The sequence below is a fragment of the Thamnophis elegans genome, chromosome 7 (genome assembly GCF_009769535.1).
Source record: "Thamnophis elegans isolate rThaEle1 chromosome 7, rThaEle1.pri, whole genome shotgun sequence".
Classification (NCBI taxonomy): domain Eukaryota; kingdom Metazoa; phylum Chordata; class Lepidosauria; order Squamata; family Colubridae; genus Thamnophis; species Thamnophis elegans.
This window is the reverse complement of record NC_045547.1, coordinates 47,748,220-47,769,096: the sequence shown is the minus strand read 5'-3', so window position 1 is coordinate 47,769,096 and position 20,877 is coordinate 47,748,220. Positions and strand designations below refer to the sequence as shown.

General features: G+C 35.6%; 1 protein-coding gene across 4 annotated transcripts in view; it reads left to right on the top strand.

Moving 5' to 3' along the window:
- The window catches only part of RAB3IP (RAB3A interacting protein), a 29,977-nt gene extending 14,862 nt beyond the window's left edge, over positions 1 to 15,115 (top strand). For 3 of the 4 annotated variants that reach the window (XM_032220518.1, XM_032220516.1, XM_032220517.1), the window contains 10 exons: positions 350 to 625; positions 753 to 1,014; positions 5,503 to 5,598; positions 6,101 to 6,178; positions 7,597 to 7,800; positions 9,854 to 9,982; positions 11,459 to 11,571; positions 13,227 to 13,326; positions 13,424 to 13,493; positions 14,717 to 15,115. In XM_032220518.1, the coding sequence (XP_032076409.1) occupies positions 375 to 625; positions 753 to 1,014; positions 5,503 to 5,598; positions 6,101 to 6,178; positions 7,597 to 7,800; positions 9,854 to 9,982; positions 11,459 to 11,571; positions 13,227 to 13,326; positions 13,424 to 13,493; positions 14,717 to 14,799 (1,386 nt within the window). In that variant the 5' untranslated portion in view covers positions 350 to 374 and the 3' untranslated portion in view covers positions 14,800 to 15,115. The remainder of the gene's footprint in view (positions 1 to 349; positions 626 to 752; positions 1,015 to 5,502; positions 5,599 to 6,100; positions 6,179 to 7,596; positions 7,801 to 9,853; positions 9,983 to 11,458; positions 11,572 to 13,226; positions 13,327 to 13,423; positions 13,494 to 14,716) is intronic. The other variant, XM_032220519.1, reaches the window with a different exon arrangement.
- The last annotated feature ends 5,762 nt before the right edge of the window (positions 15,116 to 20,877 follow it).

Sequence of the window (20,877 nt, the reverse complement as noted above, 5' to 3'; positions counted from 1 at the left end):
TGAGGATAAAGTACACGTGGTTTGAATTTGAACTTATTTTTATGAGCAAATAAATCCCCCATGCCTTCCTCACTTTCAAATATTGAGATGTTTGGCAATGATTTAGAATACAACCTGGCAAACAGAAGGAAAAATGTCATAAAATAAGCTTTATTTTATATATGGAGACATAATTTTAGGATCCAAATATGTATGTGTGTATAAATGTACATTGCTGTCTTAAAGTTGCCAATATAGAATGTTTAATATGCATTTCTGAATAAGCTGATACCTTCACCATCTATTTGTATGTAATTTGGGGATTGGTAACAGTCCAATAATTCCGGGTTATTGGTTTTTTTTTTTTTAGATCTTCATATGATGATTTTTTTATCATGGCAAATGACACTTTAGAAGGTTTTCATGAAGTGAATCTAGCTTCCCCCACTACTCCAGATCTTTTAGAAGTGCACGAATCTAAAGCTTCTGAAGAACCTACCTCACCTACCATTATTTACCGGCTTCATCCTTCAGCTGTGTGCTCCTTACCTATTCAACCAAGTGCTCTGAATGTGACTGACCTTCCTACACAACCTGTCTACTCATCTGCCAGGCACCTAAATTGTGCAGAAACACCAGGTATCAGGTTGGTTGTAAAAAAAACCCTATTGATTATTACATAGGTTGTGTAATTAATCACTTTGTGTTATCTGTGAATGCAGATAATCCATGCATAATATATTAATTTTTAAAAATACACTCTTTTCTTACAGCATCAATGTCACAGAAACTGTACCGTGTTCTACCTCAGGAAGCTATGGCGGGTTGTCCAAACATGATCATTCCAGGAAGGACAACTGTAGCGCAGAGAGAGAATTTTTGCAGGGTGCAACAGTAACAGACTTTTCTGAAGGAAGAGATGATGTTTTTGGGCTAAGCACAGATAGCCTGTCTCGTTTGCGAAGTCCATCGGTATTGGAAGTTAGAGAGAAAGGCTATGAAAGACTGAAAGAGGAACTTGCTAAAGCTCAAAGGGTAAGAATAATACATATAATGCTATTTCTGTGTAAGGGCAAAATATTGGTTTTGAGATAAAACATGCCAAATCCTGGCAATTCTTTATTTGTCTTTATTTTCTAACTTTTCTGCCCATCTCCCCTAACTATACCTTTCATTATGTACCAATAAAATATTGCACTGCCCTTTAGATAGCTTCTAAGCCATTTCACTGTTTATTGAAAAACAGTGTTATATTGTGGATGTCTGGGGAAGCTATGATGAATTGAAGATGATTTTGCTGTTGACCCTGTCAACTGGTGGACTGAGAAGTCAGCAAAAGAGCAGGTTTCTCGTTATTCCTCTCCAGACAAGGAGAGGAATCAGGATTGCCCACATGCACTCCAGACATGAAGACATACAGTAACTCCCCACGAAAGAGTGTGTGATACAATGGTCTTCCTCTGAGAGCTGAGGAAATCTTTGCCTAAGCTATGGCTTTGAGCCTTCAGAAGGATACTTGTCGCTTATTAATTGCTTTTTGGATATTAAAATAAACTATGAAAATGTAAGGATTTTTAAAAACTATTTTGGAATAAGCAAAAAGTTGATTACAACATTGATTTTTGAATGTCACAGGTGGGCTAAGGGAGCAGAATTTGAAATAAGATTTTGAAATTAATTATAGAAATCTCTCCTGTGAGAAAATGTAGTTTAGGGGGAAATGAATCTTTTGAAATTAAATATAAGAAATATTCTTGCAGGAAAGTGATGATCAGAATAATACATAAAATGGGACCTTGAAGGTTAAACACTAGAGGGAACCAGAAAGAATTAAAAGATTATAATTAAAGGTCCAAATTATTCTTAATAATTTGAATTTAAGGATATTTGGGAATAATACACTCAAAAATTATTTTTAAGACTTATTAACAAGACTGAGGCTGATTTGAATGTGGATTTAAAAATGGAAGATTATAACAATTATACACATAAAGATTTTACAATGAATATAAATAAAAGAAACCACCTGGTGTCTTAATACTTAAAAGATATACAGAAATAACAAACCAGAAAAGTGACTTGTATACCGTTCTTAGTTTGTATTTAGATAAAAGATGTTGGAGGAGATAAAGAGAAAATTGAAAAAAAATCAAGGAATCTATTCAAAAGGAATAAAGATTAAGATTGTTAAAAGTAAAATGAAGGAACATAAAGTGGGGTTATTTGATCAAGGTTAAAATGTATGTTTCTGGTAACTCTTAATGGATTTTTGCTGATCAGGATTGAAAGATGAAGTTCCAAAATTTATTTATAAATAAGACTTAAGATAGAGGAAGAAGAGATCCTTTGTTGTATCCTGTTTCCCTGAAAATAAGACCTCCCCTGATAATAAGCCTAATTGGGCTTTTGAGCGCATGCACTAAAATAAACCCCCGAAAATAAGCCCTCCCTGAAAATATTGCAACACAGCAGCAGCCATGAGGTGACCACCCTTGCCGCCTCCTGCACCTCAAGAATAATAAGGCCTCCCCGAAAATAAGGCCAAGTGCTTATTCCAGGGGTCAAAAGAAAATAAGACCCTGTCTTATTTTGGGGAAAACATTGTATTTTTAGGGAATGTGATAAGGTACTGTGTTAAATAAAGGCAGGATTATATAGCTGGTTTATTTATTGTTATTTCTGGTAACTCTTAATGGACTTTTGTTGGCTAGGATTACATGACTACAATCTATTGATGAATGAAAGTTGCCACATGGCATGAAGAGTGCTTATGTTGCAGCATTAGAGAAGAGGATAAGCTACTGAAGTTGTTTGTACTTGTTATGATGAAGGGAGAAGTTATTTCTTTATATATCTTTTTTCGTAAATATGATTTTTTTCCTTTTTGTACTTTTTAATTTTTTAATTACATTTTAGTGTTACAATTTTCATTTGTATTAGCCTTATCTTTGTAATTGTAAATTTTAATAAAACTACTATTGAAACAGAAAAATGTATATTTTTCATAAAATGCCAATAATAAAACACCAATAACAATTAGCAAAATCGGTCAATCTGATAAAACAGCTGTAAGTATTGTACATTTTTGTGTTACTTAGGCCTGTATTAGGTAAGCATTTTAGCATTTGGATGGAATCTACCTTCTTTAATTCAAATCCATTGTTCTACGTTGTGCCTTAGAGAATTAAAAAGAGGTCCTAACTATCTTCTGTATTAAATCATTTTATATATTTTAAGAGCACCATTGTATCTCACAATATAGTCCCTGATTGCTACTCTTTTCAAAGTGTGGTGCCGAGAACTGCACCTAGTGCCTAAAGCAGAATAGAGTGGACTAATTAGTACCTGTCCTTTAAAATTAAACTTGTGTTGGTGCAGCCTAAAATTGTATTTGTCTTGTTAGCAGCCACCTCACATGGCTGGCTCATATTCAATCTTTATTTTTGAGCTAGCTTTGTTTCTACTTAATTGCCCCGGTACCCAACCTATATTTTAACTAGTTTGCTTATTAATATGTCATGGGGTAGTTTGTCAAATGTGAGGTAAATGTGGGTTACATTTGTAGAATTCCATACAACAGACAAAAAGCAAATAACATTTCATGGAAATTTAAAACATGGGGTCAACTATAGAAAATTGCTATATCTGAAGCTGAGCAGGGGTTTTAGCACATCTTAAAACTTGGGGGTAATAGTGGGAAACAGTGGAAAATTCTGTCTGTAGATAGATATCCACAGTCTGGTGAAGGTGATACTTCCACTATAGAATAACTTAGCATTTTTTTAAAATTTGAATTTGTTTTGCATAAGACTTCTAAGAAAGTGTATTTTTATACCTCTTTAGAGACTGATAACAAAAATGCTCACCATTGCATGCTGCAATACTGATTCCAGAAGCTTGATGTTTACCTACACAGGGAGAGCTCCTTTCCGTTCTGGGATCGTGCAGCCATTGCCCTGATCTACATTTCTTAATATTTACTGCCCCCTAGTGCTATACATTATCTTTAACACTAGTTAAAGTATAGAGGATTAACACTTTGGGACCTAAATTGAATTTTTTTTGTTTAGTTAACCAGTTTTTGTATTCAGAGTTGACTACAAATATAGAAGATATATGATTTTGTTAAATGTAGTTTGTGTGTACATATGTGCAAGTTCCACACATTTAATTGTCTCACCGGTTCAGAAAAATGCCTTTAATTACAGGCAAAAAAAAAAAAAAAAAAGCAATGCAACAATTGCACTTCAACTTATGGACACTATGTTAGCTGCTACATAATATGGACCAAGGAGGTTATTGAGGTTATGTTATATCTTCATATCCCTGGGTTCCTTGTGTTTTCATTTTTCCATTTTTTGCTCAGCCACTTTAACTATTATTGCTCTTTTGAGATTTCTTGAATTTTCTGGCTGTGGGAAGGGTTGTTATTCAGGTATTCAGTAGATATTTTGTAAGCAGTATCAAAGTTCAGTCCTTAGAATCTCAATATAATTTGGGGAAAGGCCTCTCTAAATTTCTGGAACTTGCTGCTCCTGTGATACTGTGCAAGACGAATCACAAAATAACTTGACATACCATAGTATAATTGAAGTCTGAAAATAGCAGGAAAATACTTCATTGGAATACTTGGACTAAAAAGGGGTCAATACTTTAAACCAGTTGATTTTTAATGGTGATTTTAACAATTGTGAGATATTACTTTTTGAATTTTAGTTTCCTTCAATATATGCTTGCTGAATATACAGCTATATTAGTATATAGAGCTGAAACATCTCCTAACTGAATAGTATAGGCCAGATAGCAGCCTCTGAGTGTCTACAATATTGACTTCTTTAAGAAACGCTTTCCTTGCATGAAAACCTACCATTTAATTTTATAAGCTACAAAAGATGAAATTAAATTATTAGTTATGCATTGATTTGTGGAAAGAAGAATTGATATTTTCAGTTTTGGAAAATCAGTGGTTCAGGTGGTAAAAAATACATTGCTTATGATTTTAAAATGAAATTAATTCATCATAAAATTTCATTAAAGTTTTATTTGACCCCTACAAGAATATTTTAAATTAAGTTAAAGGGAAATTAAATTTCTTATTTTGAATGATACGAGCAATTTAACGGAACATGATTTGGTCTTGTTCTTTTATTGCTTTATTTTGGCTTCAGATTTTAACATATATGTTAATATAACTTCAGAAAGACCTGGTTAATAATTTCAATATGACACTGAACTATGCTCTTTAAGTCAGAAGTCTACTTCTTAAATTCTCCCATGTAATATGAGCCAAAAAGAAGTGAAGAAGGTAGAGCTTTCATCTCCTGTTGTCTTTGTGATATTTTATATTAAAAATGGATTCTATGCATTTTGATTAGTTATAAAAAAAGTCAGATCTCTGAATGAAATGCACATGGCTGTCTAGTTGCACATAACATGAACCTAACTTCCATATTCTTTTTGAGTTTGCAAGTTAAAGCTGTCATTTATGACTGTCAGAATAACATCCCCCCCACCCCCTCCCAGGAGCTCAAACTAAAAGATGAAGAATGTGAGAGACTTTCCAAAGTACGTGATCAACTTGGCCAGGAACTGGAGGAACTCACTGCTAGCCTGTTTGAGGTTTGTTAAAAGACTTTGGTATAGTATACTCTAGGAATGATATGGCTAATTTCATGAAACCTTTTCCTCCTAAAATAGCAAATTTGGGAAATTGTTTGTGCTTCTGAACGTTGCATATTCAAAATGAAGAAAATCTCTCCATAGGTTAGATGTTGTTATTCAAATTTATGTTTTTGATTTTAGAATGATATTTTCAGAGCTTCTCAATGGTAATCAAGTCTCAGTGACTGTTTAAAATTGACTTAGATTCATTTTTCCAATTACTGTGCTATACTTCAGTAATTTTAAAGCATGGGTAAAAGGTCTGAAGAGTGAACTATGACATTTTCAGAAGTTGTGTCACCACAGTTGCAATCACCAAAAGGATCTTATTTCTGTCTAAAGCTTCTTATAAAAGTAAAATAAAAGAGAATTTTAAAATTGAATATATTGGGTCCTATTTTACACCTATAGTGTAGATCTGTGTGAAGTAATTATACCACATAAGCTTTGTTTTCAATAGGAAGCTCATAAGATGGTGAGAGAAGCTAATATAAAGCAGGCCACAGCAGAAAAACAGTTGAAAGAAGCACAAGGAAAAGTGAGTTCTAATTCTTGATATTATAGCATTTACAAAATTTCTCTTTCTCTCTCTGTGATTTTCCAACTGCATTTCAAATGTACAAAGTTCAAAAATCAGTTTAGTTGATTTTATGTCAAAACAATATAAAGAGAAATTGGTGAGAAACTGTATTCATACCATTTGAGAATAGGGTTCTTATTTTTGGGATGATTATTTTGCATAAAGAGCTAAATCAGTATTCAAAGTTGCTGAGCCTTTTCAAATTTAACTCACTGCTGAAATGATCAGTGTAATCAATCTATTTATTTGCCCAATTTATATGCTGCTTTTGTGGTTCAAATTGAACACTGTGAGTGGCTCGCATTTTTAATTAACATAAAAAGATAAAAAGAAGGAAATTAAAGCAATTCCTGGCAAAAAAAGAATAACTAGCATAGCTCTTAACTGTTCCATTCATAGTTCCCCTTTCTTTTCTATTTTTAATTAGATATTTTATGTTCCCCGTCAGAGTCTTGGCAGCATGGCTATTATTATGAGATAAACTCTAGGAGCAAATCACAGCACACACAGCCTTTAGACCAGGCAACTTGAAGATGTCCGGAATTCAACTCTCAGAATTCCCCAGCCAGCAAATGCTGGCTGGGAAATTCTGGGAGTTGAAGTAAATGAGATACACCATAAGAGAGAGAAACGCCTTGTAATGGCCACCTATATATAGACACCTCTTAAAAAGGTAAATGACTTGTGTGGACCAGAGTCTTAAAGAGCCAGTGCCTGTATTGCTGAATCATCCTCTTTGCATCAGCTTCCAGTTTACAGCTTACATTTTACACATCAGCTGGCAGCTATTAAATCCTCATTACCTGACACTCCTACCATTTAAAAATGTACAGCTGATAATCCAAACACTTTAACCTAGTCTTTATACTTTTCTACAGATACAGGTTTTGTTAACATATCAGCTGTATTACAATAGCTAGAACAATGCTGTAATCTGATCAATTTCAAGGAAAATATTTATTTATATGTATGTGTGTCCCCTACTAAAAGAATTTTCCATAATTCAATTACTGTTATACATAAATATAACATGTATACAGAAATTCAAAAGATACCAGATTTTAGTTGCCTTCAAAATCAATCTTGTGGCTAGTTTGCTACCTACGCATTGAAATCTTGATTTCCTGGGATTGCAATTCTTTTTATTTCAATCATATTGGCTTTGAATTGCACAGCTTATATTTATATCCACCTTCCAATAGCAACGGGCCATGTCTTCTCTTGTTATAAATAAATAAATAAATAAATAAATACATACATACATACATACATACATACATACATACATACATACCCACCCATTAGTATCTCATCTTACTGTGCAGAATGCAGAATGGCATGCTTCTGATACTTTTTTCTTTTGATAATGTATTTAGATTGATGTACTTCAGGCTGAAGTAGCAGCTTTGAAAGCATTAGTGCTATCTACTTCTCCAACTTCACCAACAAAAGAGCTTCAGTCTAGTGGAAAAACACCCTTCAGAAAAGGCCACACAAGGAACAAGAGTACAAGTAGTGCAATGGGTGTCAATAACCAGGAGGGTAACATGATGCAGCCAATTGTAAAGGACTGCAAAGAGGTATTTTAATAATTGGGATTTGGTGAAATATGGAGCTCAGGGATTACAAAGATTATTGGGTGCTTTTACAGAAAGTCCTTGATTATTATTTGAGCCTTCTTCTCCTGCCACATGCAATTGAAACTCTTCAGTAATGGTGTTTGCAACTTATAATGTTTTGTTTTAAAGAAAGGTCTATCTGTAATAACAACTTGTTAGACCTGTCGTTATATTCATATGAATGGATTTTGACTGGAACATATCTTTGACAGGTACTGATTTTCTCTGTTTAGTTTTAGCCACATACAGTACAAGGAAATGCTATATTGAGGAGAAACTCTAATTCTTCCTCCCCCATCTCCTGACTGTGGTTTGAATGATATAATTGCAGCTACACATTTAATGTAATTTAGGGTTAGCCTTTAGTTTCATTGGCTTAACAAGGCTTCTTCCTATATTAAGCAAGCTAGTCATTGTCAAGTTTTTGTAGGATTAAAATTGGGAGTTAATTCTAATAGGAAAAAGTAGATAAAGAAAATAGAACCTCTTTTTTAAAAGTTGCAGGATTAAAGCACTAAATTAATGGCAACTGGAGGAATCTCAACAATATGCTGTGTTCAGGAGATCTCCCATTTGTTGCATCCATCAGCCAACTATACCATCCACTATTTCATTCCTGTCAACCATCCAATTTATCAGCCACTGATACATTTATTGAGCATGTTTAGTCTACTTTTCCTAAGCAGACGGAGCATATATTTGCCATGTAACTTTAAATATTGGGGGTCCCATAAATTGTTAACTTTTTTTAGTATGGTGCTACTTTGGCTTACACTACTGCTTATCTCTTAAATCCAAAAAAGAAAAATTGATTGAAGTTATGAACAATGGCATATATGTATGTAAATATTAAGAAGCCAAAGGTAGAAGTTGACAATTAAGTAACACTACAGTTCAGTTGTCTCTGTTCTGGGTAGTCTTCAGATATGTGGACTTCAATTCTTAGAATTCCCAGTCAATATAGCTATTGCTGAACTGGATACTCAGTTTGGTGAAGTCTGCCTTACGTGTCTAGTTCTGCAGTTTACTGCCTTGAAACTGCTATGCAATGGTACGATGGAGTTTCATTATCTTGATTTAAGTGGAAGAATGAGTCACCTGCCAATTAATGTGGATTCAGGGTTCTTAACAAAACTCTGCTGTCCACAGATTTTTATCACTGAAGTGCAAATGCTATGTAATGTTTATCCTTTGTTAATTATGGTTTGGTACAATATGGTTTATGGCATATAGCAGCGATGGCGAACCTTTTTTGGCTCGCATGCCATAAGAGGGGGGAGTGCAGGTGGGGTCGTGTGCAGGTGTGCCACATCCATAATGCAGTGCGTGACTCTCCAGTGTGCATGCATACACTACAGGCTCAACCCCCCCCCCATTTTTTGTATGCTTTTTTCACCCTCCCCAGGCTCCAGAGGCTTTACAGGAGCCTGGGTAGGGCGAAAACAGCCTCCCCCACCTCCCCGGAAGCCTTCTGGAGGCTTCAGGGACCTTCAGGAGGCTTCCCTGAAGCCTCCAGAGGAGTCCAAAAGACCCTCGAGCAAACCGGAAGTGAATTCCGGTTTGCTTGGAGGGTCATGTTAAGCGCTCCGAAGACTTCAGGGACTTTTAGGAGGCTTCTCTGAAGCCTTCGGAGCAGTCAAAACGAACCTCCGAGCAAACCAGAAGTCATTTCCGGTTTGCCCGTAGGGTCGTTTTGAGCGCTCTGAAGGCTTCAGGGAAGCTCATGAAACCTCCAGAGGGCCTCCGGGGTGGGGGGAGCGGTGGAGGCTCTTTTCACCCTCCCCAGGCTCCTATAAAGCCTCTGGAGCCTGGGGAGGGCAAAAATGGCTTTAAAAAGGGTGAACTCAGTTGGCCAGTGCTGGCCAGCTGACAGGGCAGCGCCTCGCATGTCCTGACAAATGGCTCCGCGTACCACCTGTGGCAAGTATGCCATAGGTTTGCCATCACTGGTATATAGTGTGATTCTTGAATGAAGACTTGCACTCTCATTTTGCTTGTTTTGTTTCAATGTTAGGCTGATATATCTTTATACAACAAATTCAGATCCTGGAAAGATGATCCTACCATGGACAGGACATGCCCTTTTCTCAATAAAATCTATGAAGAAGATATCTTTCCATGCTTAACCTTTTCAAAAAGTGAGGTAATGCTTTGAAAACATATAGTAATACTTAGATTGGTTAGGTAATATGAAAGAATGTCTTTTAAAACAACTACCACCAAATACTTCGATATCTTCAGTTAAGTCCAAAATTCCCTCTTTTACCTGCAAAGTATTTCCACAGAATTATAGGTGTTTGTATTGCATAAACTGTAGCTCTGGACCACTTCACAATGAAGGTCAGAAATATTATTTCATGAGAAAAGTTTTCTTCTGGATTTGTTATTGAGAATTTCAAAACAGCATATTGAACCTTTGAATAGTTTCAGTTGATAAGGAGTCAATCTGCATATAGTCCACGATTAGTGACTGCCTCATTTAGTGATCCTGAAGTAACTTAACCAGTCTTCACATTTATGACACAAGTCTGTAAAGCAAAGGAAAGCTGAAGTAAGGTCATAAGCACAGTCCCAACTTCACTTTATAACTGCTTTGCTTAAACTGCAAGCTGTTTTGATGGAAAATATTGCAGTTAGTTTTACCAGATTATAATTTCTTTTGTTTCTCTCATTTTTGTACAATTTGCTATTCATCTTACTGCTCCTAAGAACTTACTCTGTTGAATACAGATATTGCATTGGTTCCTAATCTTATGAACCCAGAATTAGCTTCATAATTAACCAAGAATCTCTGGGCAGTTCTGCTACATTGCTATTCTTCTTTCCACTAGGATTAAAAGCTGATACGTTCATTAGGTTCTCAAATTGAAAGCCATGTATCTTAAAATATAAAATATTACACACTGAGAATGCTTTATTCTTGATCATAATCCATCAGTGGGCAACCATGATATCTGAGCTCTTGTTTGTAGGGTAGCCATGGGATACTCTAGCGTAGAAACAAAGAAGAATTGTAATTAAACTCTAAAATGGACTTTGTTTTGATCATCATCTCTGCCTATAGAAATTTGGAAGAAAATAACGTGAAATTTCCCAAAGATACTGGCCACCAAAATGTTGCCTTCCCTTGCAATGCAAATCTAAAGCTGGTTCTTATGTTAATGAATTGTATGGTTTGGCTCCTTTGGTGTTACATCCTGTGTTGTTCTGGTTTATATGAGAAGAACCATGATAGTGTCTAGGCTTCATGCAATTTCTGCTACTACCGGTAGTATAGCTTTAGATAGTGGGGTGGTGGTGGCGGTGGCTGGATATATCATATTTTCATTCCTGTGCCTCTAAAGCAATGTTTCTCAAACTTGACCACTGAAAGATGTATGGACTTCTACTCCCAGAATTCCCAGGGAGCCATGCTGGCAAGGAATTCTGGGAGTTGATGTCCATACATCTTTAAAAGGCCAAGATTGATAAACATTGATTTGAAGTATTGAAGATACATGCTTCATTTTGTCACAGATAAATTAATAATATCTTCAGACAGAGCTCATAGCATGCTTTGTCAAGCCTTGGGAAACACCTTGGGAAAACTACTACTTGCCTCTTTGTGGTCTATTTTCAGTTGGCCTCTGCTGTCCTGGAAGCTGTAGAAAACAATACATTAAGCATTGAACCTGTTGGTCTGCAGCCTGTTCGATTTGTAAAAGCTTCTGCAGTTGAATGTGGAGGACCCAAGTATGTTGCAATTTAAGGATCTCATGGTACTGGGAATATATTGCTGGGTTTTATTCTGGCAGCCAGAAAGAAATGAGTAACAGATTTACACCCAAACAGAAATCCCATATATGCTGTATGGAAAGCTACAGGATGCACTATTTCTTTCTTAGCAAGACATGGACCTCCATCTTCTTTTATACAGAGAGGGAAGGTTGTGGCCCCTGCAGGTGTTACCAGGGCAAAGGCAGTTGATGTGCCATGAGAGAGATTAAGAAAGTAGACCGGGCTATTATTTTATGGGCTTTTATGGGCTTTTGATCAAGTTAGAAATCTAAGTAAGTCTGAGAATCACTATCATCCAGTCTCTGAGTCCTAATTTAGTTTATGGGGTTTAGATTAATAACCTGATTCTAGTTTCTTTTCTTTATAAAATCAGGAGCATTAGTAACATTTACTGATGGTGATTCTGAGGCTGAATTAGAGATTATGGTTGTGAGAATAAATATTTTGTACGATTAAGAATAATTATGTAATGGAAGAGAACAACTTAATTTCACTTTCTAATATTTACTTGTAAGACAAATAATTATAAAAAGAATACATAGATGACGATACTGGCACATGTTCTAATATTTGCATAACAGCTTTTTACTTTAAATGTTGAGTCTTTGTTTCCAAAAAACAATACTTCGTTAACATCTGCATTATATAATGTCAGTGACATGCAGGGGTTATAAAGCACATTTATGTACACTGATTATCTTCTTCGTTTTGGTAGTTGCCTAAAACTATTACCATGTATATGATGTGCTTCAGTACTTGGAAGGGAATCTTTGTATATCCCAGGCTCTGCAGATCTGACACTTAATTGGCTCAAGAACAAGGAATGACTCTTCCTGTCTCCATACTTTACTGTGCTTTCTATATTTTCACTCTTTTATACCCACCCCTACAAATTACACATCATCTTGGCTATATCCCCATTTTTATGGCATAAGGAAATCCCCCCCCCTCGGGTCAGGCATTCCACTGATCTCATTTCCCCCATGGCCCTCCATTGCATCAGAAGCTTACTTCAGGTAGTACTTCAGGTGGAACTTCTTATCATTAGGTAACTAACAAGAGATGAGCAGCTAGCTACTTCCATAGATAACACTGTGGCTGTGTTCATACATTATACTAGGCCAGTGTTTCTCAACCTTGGCAACTTGAAGATGTCCGGACTTCAACTCCCAGAATTCCCCAGCCAGCAAATGCTGGGAGTTGAAGTCCGGACATCTTCAAGTTGCCAAGGTTGAGAAACACTGTACTAGGCTGTAACCCTTGCAAATCACCACAACTGGGTTCATAGAAATACCAAATGACAACAAAGTGAAAGGGTCTCAAGTCTGGAATAGTTGAGATGCTTTTAGGGGGAATTTCTTTTTTAAAAAAATTGCAAAGATCACTATAAAGGACAATTGTGTCTGGAATTGTAAATTTTACCTATGTGTTGTTAACAGCTTTACAAAACGTAAACACTGAGCAGATCAGTTCATAATTTGCAATAATTTATGTCAAAGTTGTGTAAAAATGGATGACAGGCTCTTTGGTAAACAACTGTATCATAATTAGAGTGTTCATGTAAATTAAATCATAAACCATCTTTTAAAACTGTTCCATTCTGTTGACAGGAAATGTGCTCTCAGTGGACAAAGTAAATCCTGCAAGCATCGAATCAAGCTGGGGGACTCAGGAAACTACTATTATATTTCTCCTTTCTGTAGGTATAGGGTAAGTGTCGAGCTCTAAATCACGGTTTGTATATTTGGATCAGGCAGGTAATTGAACATGTGGAATTCTAATTCTTTATCCCCCTTCTTTTGTACAGATCACATCAGTGTGTAATTTCTTCACATACATTCGATATATTCAGCAGGGGCTTGTGAAACAGCAGGATGGTAAGTTAAGAATAAGGCCTACTGTAAGAAAGTTGTTTTATTTCTTAGCAGGGCTGCTATGTTTTTGCAGCAGGTTGCAGATTTTCAAAAGTGTATTTTTGCTATATAAACCAAGAACTTGGGGAAGTTGTAATGCTCCTACAACCTCTGGAACTGTGTCTAAACCCTCCTACTTTGCTGCTTTTTTATGTTCCCATATGGCATAAGTTAGGAAGAGGAATTTATCTTTCATAATTAAGCTAACAATCATCTGTGCAAATTTCAGAGGGACAATATGTCATAAAGCTTTTAATTTCTAGACAATCAGTAGGCTTCATATAAATATATCCACAGATTTTTGTGACAGATTGTCTGTATCAAGGGAGGGTGGAGGAAGAAAAATAGAAAACTATGTTTCATTCTTCTAAACTGGGAATACACCAGTTTTCCTATTCTCTTAGTTCTTTTGTAAATTTTCCATATCTGCACTGCACTTGGGGATTAAACTACATAAATTATTTAAAAGTTAGGTTCAAGCATGCAAACTGATTTTATTTTATACTGGTAAAACATTTTTAAAGATGTAAGCATAATCAATGTACTGTCACTTAAAATCTATTTTGCATGGTCTCAGTATTTTTATATGAAAAATGTTGCGAGAGATTTGATATATTCATCCTTAAATCGTTAAATATCAGTTAAATACTCTGTCATAACCTTTTATATACATAGTATACACAGTTGTTAGTTCTAATTTTGTGTTAATGTTTTACCAAACTTTAAGACCTACAGTATTAGTGTAAAAAGTGGAAATTGTTATTTTGAAATTTAGATGTTTTTATCTCAGTCCTTGTAGGTGCATCTAAAAAACCCCCTAAATGATTGTACAATCCTAAAGTAAAGAAATATTTTTATATAAGTAAATAGTTTTAAGGCAGGAAAAATAGAATTAACATAGTGCAGTTGGTAAAGATTGAGGTGTCATTAAATTTCACCCCAAAATCTTGAATTAGTTTGAAAGATGAATTGAATGATAGGCTATGTAATCAAAAGTGGTTAGACATAATGCTATCCTTAATATAAAATACATGGATTTTTTTCCAACCAGCACCTCTCAGTATCTTATATTTAAATAGTACTTCTGGTATCTGAAAACTCAGATTTAACATTGCTAAATATCTTTGTTCGTTGGGAACTTTTAAAGAAGCATTTTTTTCCACAACATCTCCTTTTCTTTTGCACAGTGGACCAGATGTTCTGGGAAGTAATGCAACTGAGGAAAGAGATGTCGCTGGCAAAACTTGGCTATTACAGGGAGGAGCTGTAACTCCAGCATTTCTGGTGCCTGCATGAACTTCCATAACTGTACATATATTTGAGCCGGTTCTATATCTATGTCTATTTATTTTAAAATGGGTCCAAGATTATGTGCAAAATTGCACTACATACTCCTATAATTCAACAGAATAATTTTACACAAGAGATTAAAGCTGGCAAGGCAAGAGAATTTTCAGGTATACTTGTGACTATAACTTATGACTGAGAAATTCAGATGAAACACTGCTCAAGATTTATGTGCTTTTTTGTGTGTTCTAGAGAGTTTTTAATATAAAATTTCAGCTTAATAAAAGGTTAAATCTGAACTCCCTGGGTCTGAAACATTCTTTTAAAAAATGTGTGGTTGGTAAAATGTATGAAAGAAAGTGATTATTTTTACCAAAAACCAGTAATCGAGGGCCTGAAATGATTCTGGATAAATGGTGATTAATTAGTGCAAGTGGGGTATAGCAAATGTTCATACTGAAGCATACATTTCCATTAAGAGCTGTTTGCAATAAAATGTGGAGATGAATTAAAAATAATATCAACTACTGCTGATTTATCTTCAGAAGTATTGAGTGTCTGTGAATGCTTTCATCTTCTGATTCTACTTAGCAAAATTATTTGAAGTATTTTTCTCTTCAGTCTACAATATTTGCTTTGTTGGGAAATCAAACAGAAACATAGTCTCTAAGGAACATGGGGCTGTTTTTTGTGATTAGAGAATGAATAGAAAGGAGTTCCTGCTGAAGAAAACAACATGGAAAAGGTTCATCAGCTTTGCCCTTGTCCCAAAGTAACGCTCCCACACCAATAGCCGCTGAATAGACATCAGGTACTGTCAGTACTGATGAGATCCCAAAAGACTCTGATTCTTATTGATTCATCACCTTTTCTTTTATTTGAGCATGGCTAAAAATACTCTCAAATCATTAACTTCACTATTACTTCTCTTTCCAATACTGAAATTTAATCATACCTTTTCTATTTCTAGTTGAGGTTTATCTTCCACTTACTATGCATTACACAGGTTGCTACTCTGAGGCAAATACTGGGATATTTAATCATTTCTTGGTCATTAGGCTCCATATTGCAAAATAAAAGCTACTGAGTTGACAGATTTTATCTGAATGGTAGCTCTCTGTATCTTGCAGTACTATAAACCAGTTTTTCTCAACATTTTTCTCTGAGAGATTCTTGAAATAATTTTCAGTCCTTAGGAGACCACTGGATAAAAATTGCAAAAAAATGCAAAAACTGCACAATATAATACAATATAGTTTTACAACGTTTATACCAAGAACAACCATTGTGTTGCATATGAAGTTCCAAGACATTTTTTTAATCGTGCAAAGCCAGATTGCTGTAGTCCCTTTCTTTACCTTACCAGAAATGTTTTAGTTTTTTAATGCCTATGCTAGACAATTTTGCTATATTCAGGGTCTGTATTTTTCTGTTCCCCCTAGCTATGAATAGTACCTTGGGCCATGTGGAACCACTTTTCTGGTTTTTGGGAATGCTGGTTTCTGTAGTTGAGCATTAAAATCATCGTCATGATATCTGAAAACTGCAGCTGATTCTCTGGGCATGTCATTAACAAGTTTCAGCTCTATTGTTCAGGTAGCGGCAACAACTGCATGTGCTGCTTTCCCAGCTCAGTATTGGAGTACTTTCTCACGCTCACACTCCTGTCACATATCTATGTACATAATGTATCTACAGTTATGCTACTTGTAAACGTAAGAGAAAGGACTCCAGCAAAATATGCAACTTTTATTGCTTTCTTAGTTGCACATCAGTGGGAAAGTACCTTGAATCTGAGAGCAAAGGTCCTTAAAATGAGGAAAGAAGAAAAATCTGCTACTATTTGCCTGCCTGCAAAAAAGAAATAAGTCTATCTTTTCTCCTAAGAATAGATAGAATCTCTTAAGGCAAAAATGAACAAATTGATGCATGGGCACACTTGGCAAATTACTGAATTATTTGAGAATTAATCAGTATGCTTTTCCTGCAAGAGAAATAGGATGATAGAATGAGCAGTATATGTGAAGCTCACTGAAAACAATATGTCTAGTTGGATTGGGGCTTTTTGTTTTATTTTTGAGTGTGTGGAAACTCTTCTTTTGTGCCCATAGGTGTGATGGGTAAAAAATTGACATTAAGTATCTGAAGAAGGAATATTGAAGATGCTACTGTTTAATTTCTAATGTGATCCCTTTTTCCTATGTATCAAAAGATGGGTAAAATTGAACATTTTGGGATCATATTGACATATTGAGCCAGTGATAGCAGGTGAGGTGACAAAAGTAATAGGTTTTTTTTTCTGCCTTAAATGCTATTGTTAATTTAAATATAATGAAAGATGGTATAAAAGCCTTTCATCAGTATGTTTTGAATTTTAAATAGATTGTGTTTCCTATAAAAATTAATTAAAAAAATGGCAAATCATATTTCACAATTTGATGGTTGGCATACCCAGCATTAAAAACATGAAAACAAACATCCACAAATTGAATACAAAGCAAAGGAGAAAGACAACAGAAAACAGAAAAGAGTAAATGTAGTTTAGGGTTGGACTGTGGAGTCCTTGATTCTGTCTGAACCTGGTTATGTGCTTGCAGACATTTCATTACATCAGTGTGCATCAGTGCAAATCATTAGCGCATTGGTGAGATGATGGAAGACTGCAAGCAAATAGCTAACCTCAAAGAGAATTGAAGACTCCAGACACAACAGCAAAATCTTCAGAACTTAAAACCTACTAGTAGTGAAAGCATGGTTAGAGATATGATAACATGTCTTGCGAAATATATTCCAGAAGTGTCAGCTGAATCCAGCTGAAGGAGATTAATCTAAGGCCCACTATGAATTAAATTTCAAATAGACTTGAATCTTGGGATGGGTTAGCCATAATCTGTATGTTAATCTTGGATGCATCTTCAAACAATTTATTCAAGATCTGCATTTGTAAAATGCCGCATTTTTCGGAGTATGACACACCTATTTCCTTCAAAAAAGAGGCTGAAAATCTGGGTGCATCTTATACACTAAATACAGCATTTTTTGCCTCCCAAAACCCCACCCTCTTCACCAAAATGGCTTTGCAAAGCCTTTAAGAGGCTTTCTGAGTGCTCCTGGGGGCTGGGGAGGGCAGAAATGAGCAAAGAATGGGCCGTTTTTTGCTCATTTTTGCGCCCCCCCCCAGTCCCCAGAAGCACTCTATAAGCCTCCTAAAGGCTATCCATGCCCTTTTTTTGACAAAAAACGGGTAATTTTTGCTCATTTTTGGAGACCCCCCCAGGAGCACTCTACAAGCCTCCTAAAGGCTATTCATGCCCTTTTTTGGGGAAAAAATGGGCCCATTTTCATGAAAAGGGCTGTTTTTGGGAGGACTGCAGAGTGCAAAAACTTTTTTTTCAATTTGCCTCTTCAAACCTTGGTGCGTCTTATACTCCAAAAAATACAGTAACTATACAGAGTGTTATTTAATTTTATATTTAAAAACACAGCCATTCTTATAGAAGAACCCACAAGTATATTTTAGTGTATAGGCAGTCCTCGACTTAATCATTTGTTTAGTGACTGAAATTACAAGGACACTGAAAAAAGTGACTAATGACTGCAGGATCCAATGTGGGTGGGTCATCACGGCCAGAGGTTTAGTCTTCCAAGCTTTCAGACTCATGCTGGAGGCCATCCTCAGGGAATTTCTCTCTGTTGGAATATGTAGTTTGGGCTATTCCATGCTTCATATAAGGTACAACATAAATATGAAGCATAGAATAGCTCAAACACATATTCCGGTAGAGAAAAGTTCCCTGAGGATGGGTGCTAGTACGAGCCCGAAAGTTTGGAAGACTAAACCTCTTGTCTCAGTGACTGACCCAGATTGGGTCTTGTAACATTATCCTGAGACACACACATGTGCCTTCATTCGTGACTTATGATTATTTCTCACACTTACAACCATTGCAGCATCAAGGTGGTTATGTGATCAGAATTTGGGTGCTTGGCAACCGGTTCCTGTTTAACTCAGTTGCAGTGTCCCAGGATCATGTGATCACCTTTTGTAGCCGCCTGACAAGCAGTCAGTGGGAAAGCCAGATTCACTTTAACAACTGTGTTACTAATTTAACAACTGCAGTGATTCACTTAACAACTGTGGCAATTAAGGTCATAAAATGGGGCAAAACTCGCTTAACAATTGTCTCGCTTAGCCACAAAAAATTTGGGCTCACTTGGGGTCATTAGTCGAGGGTTATCTGTACTTCACTATACTCAGAAGTTGGCAAGACTTTATAAAGTTAATTTCAATAAAATATGGATGGAATGTGCTGATCTTAATCCTGCATAGTTGGAAGTTGACCAATGTCCCTGTGTGTATTTTTCTTTGAACTATTTTGTCCCCTTCAAGATGCAGCATTATGTTTTTCCATGTTTCAGTGAAATCCCAGAGGAAGACATCACAAAGGAATCCCTCCTTTATGTCTTTCTGGAAGGTTTAGGGTTCAAAATGATGAAAGGTGCAAAAGAGAAAACAGCAAGGCCAGCAGTGGCATTCTTCCCCACCTTCAAAAATAAATGCCTCAGAAATGCCGCCAAAGAGGAAAATTCAGATGTCTTTAAAAAACTTTTGGAGGATGGTCTTTGGTAGCTGCAGGAGAAGGGAAATTAAAGAAAAGGAATTTTCAATTAAAAAAAAAGCTAAATTGACTTACATTCCAGACTAACACCTCTAAGATGTTAGAAGTGCTAAACTGGACAAGCAAAGAGCTGTACTTATTGAATGACGAAGAAATAATTCGGAGCTCTGTTGATATCAATGCTGGTGACACTGATAACATTTTGATATCTCCATCAAATAACAGTAAATTCATTTGTCTCCAACAAAGCTTGTGATTAATATAAAAAAGACTGCCATCAAAAGTTCTGAGAAAGAATGCAAGTACACCAATCTAATTTATCATGAATCGATTGAATATCTTAACAGATATTTCCAGTCCTTGCTACACTAGCATCAGTTTTTTTAAAAAATGTATTCAACTGTGACCACACTAACATTGTTGTCAAATCACATTTTCATATCTTGAGATCTAAATTTTGGTCATGCCAGATTAGCACCCTCATGCATCTCAAATCATGGACAGGAACAGAGAGGCTTTGTTACGGACCAACCTGGCATTCAATACCAGCAGCCAATGGAGTCCAGGGCCACATAAGGTCCTCTAACAGGACATTGGAGATGAGGTCGTGTTTTATATATCTTTGTTTTTTTTCATAATAATACCCTAATTCTACAAAACAACAACAACAACCAGTTTGCTGTTTTAGTTATCTTAATAATTCTTAGGTCCTTGGTTAGTATCTGACTTATTAAGTTTTGACCACTTAGACAGTGAATCTAACTACTATAGCATACTCACACATAATTTTAACTGCACATTACTACATTCTTTTATAAACTAATCTCCAGTTTCTAGCTCTTTAGGTCATGATAGTAAAGTACTTGTTAATTTATGGAAAATTATTCTAAATCAAATAATGACAAATCTGTGATTTACACCAAAACTATGTTGTCATGATAGCAGTGTGAGCAATCTTATAATAACGTTCACCTGGCCTTGAATCAAATTACTGTTTAAAAAAAAAGATATTTCGGCTGTGGATAATTTATAATTTTATTTGCTATACCATAAGGAAAAGTTGTAACTGATGCTATTCAATAACAAATGGTGTACAAAAATCATAAGAGTTAAACTGGAGGAAGAAGATGAAATGTTATACTGCTGGGAACTTAATAAAGTCTAATTGACACCAAACTCTTATAATTCTCAACATGTGGCAATTGAGTCTTGTTATCCATTACAATTGGAGTCGTTATCACAACCATTTGGAAGACACAATTGGAGTAGAGTACTTAATGTAATAGTGTTTCCAGGGTGATATTTTGTTTTCTACAGCAAAACCTACTGAACACTTTATTACATTATCAGTTTTTGTGAGCTATAATCAACTTCATCAGTTGCATGAAATAGGAACATGAATTCAGCCCTAATTGGAGGAGAAAAAGAATAATGAGATTAGA